Source organism: Cynocephalus volans, chromosome 3, assembly GCF_027409185.1.
Source record: "Cynocephalus volans isolate mCynVol1 chromosome 3, mCynVol1.pri, whole genome shotgun sequence".
Classification (NCBI taxonomy): domain Eukaryota; kingdom Metazoa; phylum Chordata; class Mammalia; order Dermoptera; family Cynocephalidae; genus Cynocephalus; species Cynocephalus volans.
This window is the reverse complement of record NC_084462.1, coordinates 65,052,998-65,058,019: the sequence shown is the minus strand read 5'-3', so window position 1 is coordinate 65,058,019 and position 5,022 is coordinate 65,052,998. Positions and strand designations below refer to the sequence as shown.

The following is a 5,022-nucleotide window of genomic DNA, read 5'->3' as shown; positions in this document are numbered from 1 at the left end:
TTGCCTTGATCTTTTGCCAAGGGAAAAACAAACTGATAGAAGGGAAAACGTATTCAGAGCCTGGGGAGATAGGTGGGAGGGGTGGGAGTAGAAGACTCCCCAGGGGGCTACATACACCGCAGGAAGGCTTAACCCATGACCCACCCACCCTTTCCATTCCTTTCCCCGACCTCAGGACACCCACCATAAGTGAAGAGCTGGTTCGGGTGTCACATCACCTCCCCCTTTCCCTTCCCTGACCGAGGGCCTGGGGACCCCCAGGCCATTTAGCCTGGTAGGAGGTCGGGGGCAGTGGGCCCTAGTTCTCAGGGTTCTACAGCTGAGCTTGCAGCATAGAATTTCTACGCCGCAGTTTGGGCGCCACAGCAACTGGGGTAAATAAATACTCTGGGTTTCATAGTCCAAGTTCCGCTGTGATGTCATCCCCAGCTCCAGCCTGCTGGGCCCCAGACGGCCTCTGCTGTTCAAGCAAGAGGACTGTCTTCCTTCCCAGCCTCCACACAGTCTCTGGAGTGGCATAGAGAGAGTGGATAGAGGGGCCTTTGGCAGGGGCACCCCAGCTCCTTGACTGCTGCTTAGATTCTGCTGCAGCTGTCGTGTCCCCTTCCCTGGCCCCAGCCATGAAACTGCCCAAAGGGGCCGAGAACTCTGTGTTCTATGCGCAGCACCCAGAGAAGAAGGTACAGTTGCCCTCATGGCAGGAGGTTAAGCAGACCCCTACGATCATGGCGATGATCAGAGGTGAGAGGGTAGCCCTGCCTCCTGCAAAGCTCCTTCAGACTCTCCTCAAAGCCTTAAAGAAGACCTACATCTCCAGGCTGAACCTCAGAGGCAGTATTAGCTGTTGGGATTGTTCAAGGGGGTGGGGGAGTATGGGAGCATGGGACGTGCAGTTTTGGAAAAAAACTAGAAGCCTTTAGCCTAGATTTAGCTTTCTTCATTTCTCTTCAATCTTACTTTAAATGGAAGGTGGCCAGATTAATTCTTACTATGTTGTTAATGGCTGATTATTGCTCTAAGTGGGAGGTGGTTTGTGCTTGGGTTCTGCTGGATGATTGTCCCAGAATTTTCACATTATCACCTTGTGTAACTTTGGGTGGGTTGATATTTGTATGCCTCAATGTTCCCACCTGTAAGATAGGAAAAGCAGGAATATCTACCTTATAAGGGTTGTTGGGAGACTTAACTGAGCTAACCCATGTGGAACGTTTAGCATAGTATTCTGCACAGAGTAAGTTCTCAATTAATTGTAGCTACTGTCTTGCTTATTATGCATTGTCCGTCCAAGGGAAATTGCATTTTATCTGGAAATGCTGCCTTCCTCCAAAGGAAGCAGCTCAGTGGATGATGAAATTTGTGGCAGTGTGATATCAGTGAGAGGAAGACCTCAACATTCTCACGGGGCCCTGTGTTATGGCTCCCTCTGCCTCTGATCCAAAGGGTGCAGGCTGAAGGCTGCCCTGTCCACCCTCACAGGTCCAGGACCTGCCAAGTACCTCCGGCCATCTTGCACGGGCTACATAGATCATGACATCTCCATGTTCCAGGAGCCAGCTTATACCCTGCATGCCCGGCACTCGGAGAAGCGTGAGCAATCACCACTCTTGTCATGTCCTTGGGGGGTGGGGTTAATGTTGGAGGTGGTGGGGGCAGTGAGAGGCATGGAGCCATTCTCTGTAGCCACAGGCCACTGGGAACTGAGGCCTGCTCTGAGTGGGACATTCAAGCAGCCCCCAGGGTCCAGAACGAAGCCAGCAGGGATGCTCTGGTGACCCAAACCCTCTGAAGGTGACTCTGTGGGCATCTCCCAGCCAGATCTCCCAAGGGAGCTTTGAAGCTATGTTGGCAACATCCAGCCAGCAGAGCAGGGTCTCTTTTCTGTCTGGCCTTTGGCTGGGACCCTTCAGCTCTGGCCACCATGTTCTGCTGGGTTCACTTGCAACAGTGGCTGGGCAGGAGCAGCTGGCAGGGAAGTGGTGGGGGTGGTGGCCTCTAAAGCTTCCCAGGTAGCCTTGAACCCTTGAGAAGGATGGGAGCAGAGGGCCACAGAAGACCTGGGGCTCCTGGCCAAAGTCTGCAAGAGGAGAGGCACGGTGGTGTGTATGTGGGAGTCTGAAACCTAGGGTGCCTGCCAGGACTCTTCCTGGGGAGACACACCCTCCTCAGAAGGGGACGCCCCTGGCTTGGGCAGGGCCTTTTCTTAATGCTGATAATAGCCACAGTGGCTATTACTCCCCCTTGGCACCAATTCATGATGGGGTGGGTGGCTGACAGACTGCTGTGCAGTTGTTATTTTATCTGTTCCTCTGAACAAGTTCTTGAGGATGGCATGTCATGTATTAAAAGTCCCACTTTACAGGTGAGGAAATCAAGGGTCTCCAAACATCTGAGAGCCAAAGGAATCTGGACCGAGCCCTAGATCCTCCTGGGGAGGTGGGTCCTGCTGGAGGCAGGCCAGGCTCCCATTGGGGCAGCCTCTGTGGCTGACAGGGCTCTCTCCTTGGCTGTCCTGCAGGAATCACGGACATATGCAGCCCTGGGCCTTCCTATTTCTTGGATCCCAAAATAACTCGGTTTGGAATGTCCAGCTGCCCGCAGGTCCCCATGGGGGAGTGCATCTCCAACCTGCGTAAGATGGGGCTCAGAGGGAGGTGGGGAGATGGGAGGTTGGGGGAGGGGGTCCACCCTTAGGACCTGAGCAGGGGCAAAAGGTCATGGTTCCCTTTCCCAGATGTATCCGTGAGTGCTTGCATCTCCCTGCAGTATCACATCAAGACACCCATGTCACAATGCTGACATCATTGTGTCTGTGTCACAGCCTTTATGTCTTGAAGTCAATGTTATGCTATGCCTTTCATAGTGTGATGTTGTGATGTCACAGGGCGATATTTTCCTGCTGATGAGCTCACAGACACAGTGATCTCAGAATGTTTTCATGGTGCTGTCACAGGGATGTCAGGATGCCAACAGCCCAAGGGGGATGTTATGACACTTATGGTTTTTATATTTTGACAACAGTGTCACAATCCTGATATCAGGATGGTCTCAGTGACCATCTTGCTGTCCCTTTCCCTGCCCATAGCCACCTGCAGGAGTTGTGATGTCGCTACCCTCCTGCTGAGGTGGTTATACTGAAGTCACATCAGGCTACCCAAGACTTCAGCTCCCTTCCTGAACCCAGCAGTTGGATACCAGGGAATGTGGCCCAGTTCCTGCCCTGAGACCCCTCCCCTCCTTCCTCCCTCTTTGCTCACTTTCAGGCCTGAGCCCCACACCAGCCTCCTGCCACTACCACTTTGAGAAGTTCCCCCCACCTGGGGAACGCAGGGCTCCCCAGTATGCCTTCGGCTACCGGTGCCCATACAGAGTGATGGACCCCAATCCGGCCCCCAACCACTACCAGCTGCCGCTCATGCTGGGGCCCAGCAACCCTGTCAACTGGGCTGCCCCCTGCTATAGTCTGGCCCGTGTGGACAAGAACTGGTTCTACAAGGAGGATGTGGCAGGAGGCCCTGGCCCTGCCACGCATGCCCGGCCCGAGCCGTCCATCTACCAGAACCGCAGCCCCATCTACAGCATGGCCAGGCGCTTCACCTACCCCCTGGACTGCACGCTCCGGCCTGGCCCTGGCTCGCATGACGTGCAGCAGGTCACTGTGCACAAGCCCCGCACACCCGCTTTCACCATGGGGGTCAAGCACTCCCCCCACCTGTGCCCGCTGGTCATTGACATTCGTGACTGAGGCCCCGCCTGGTGCACTCCCTCCGCCCCCAGAGGCTATTTTTTATACCAAATTGAGCCACTTGACCAAGGCTTCAAGTAGCAGAGCTGGTGCCTGCTGAGTGTCCAGCACACAGAAGGCATTAGATAAATATTTTCTTGTGTCATTCCTTCATTTTGCAAACATTCACGGCTGTTTCCTGCGGGGCCTGCTCTGGGCGAGGGGCTGGGGAGACTGGGAGGAATCCTACAGGTCTCTGTCCTTAGGAGTTTCATTTGGGGTCACCGGGGGGAGGCAGCCATATGTCCTCCAAGGAGCCCAGGGCAAGGACTCGGGAATGCTGAGTTCCAGTCCTAACTCTGCCACTAACATGCTGTGTGGCCTTATGCAACTCCTACCCCTCTCTGGGCCTCAGGGTTGAGCTTTGGACAGTGAGGGGGTAGGCCTGGAAGAGGTCCAAGTTCCCTCCATTTCCAGAACTGTGTGACTCTGATCTCTGGCAGTGGTCATACCCAAGAGAGGAGCTGGGCAAGTTGGGGGGGTCGGGGAGAGGCCAGCAGAGGGGGATAGGTCATTCTGGTTGGGGATGGCAGGAAAAGGGATGTATTAGTTCATTTGTATTGCTGTAACAGAAATACCTGAGACTGAGTAATTTATAAAGGAAAGAGGTGTATTTGGCTTACGATTCTGGGACAGCCACATCTTGCACGGGCCTCAGGCTGCTTCTGCTCATGGCGGAAAGTGGCAGGCAGCCGGTGGGTACAAGCAGACCACATGGCGAGAGGAAGCAAGAGAGAGGAAGCAAGAGAGAGAGAGAGGAGGTGTCAGGGTCTTTTTAAACAACCAGCTCTTGCAGGAACTAATAGAGCGAGAACTCATTCAGGCCCCCCTCCCCCAGGGAGAGCATCAATCCACTCATAAAGGATCCACCCCCATGACTCAATCAGTTTCCAACACCGCCACACTGGGGATCAAATTTCCACATGAGTTTTGGAGGGGACAACACATCCAAACTCCATCAGGGGAGTTTTCCTGGAGGAGGGATCCAGGAAGCAAGTGGTGACTGTGTTGGGGGAGGGTAAAGGTGGAGGTAAAGGTGGGGCCAAAGGGTGCAGGGACGGGGAACTGGGGAGGCACAGCGTGGCAGGAATCTGGGATGCAAGAGGCCGGGCTGACACCCGGGACCAGATAGCAGGCAGCTTGGAGGGGCCTCGGGCTTTGTGCTGAGTGTTGGGGCCGGATAGGATGCCGTGTTTTCAGAAGATTCTTTGGGTAGTGAGGGAAGGCTGGACAGGGTGGGC

At 54.6% G+C, this 5,022-nt stretch overlaps 1 protein-coding gene across 1 annotated transcript; it reads left to right on the top strand.

Annotated features, from left to right (window-relative positions):
- Nucleotides 1–620: 620 nt before the first annotated feature.
- On the top strand, nt 621–3,808 carry CIMAP1C (ciliary microtubule associated protein 1C). Its single transcript, XM_063092177.1, has 4 exons — nt 621–741; nt 1,477–1,587; nt 2,516–2,629; nt 3,261–3,808. The coding sequence occupies exons 1-4, from the start codon at nt 621–623 to the stop codon at nt 3,740–3,742; spliced, it is 828 nt and encodes a 275-aa protein (XP_062948247.1). The 3' UTR covers nt 3,743–3,808.
- The last annotated feature ends 1,214 nt before the right edge of the window (nt 3,809–5,022 follow it).

Coding starts and splice junctions, on each gene's coding strand:
- CIMAP1C (XM_063092177.1), top strand. CDS start 621: ATGAAACTGCCCAAAGGGGCCGAGAACTCTGTGTTCTATGCGCAGCAC. Junction 742..1,476: donor GATCATGGCGATGATCAGAG/GTGAGAGGGTAG, acceptor CCACCCTCACAG/GTCCAGGACCTGCCAAGTAC. Junction 2,630..3,260: donor GGAGTGCATCTCCAACCTGC/GTAAGATGGGGC, acceptor GCTCACTTTCAG/GCCTGAGCCCCACACCAGCC.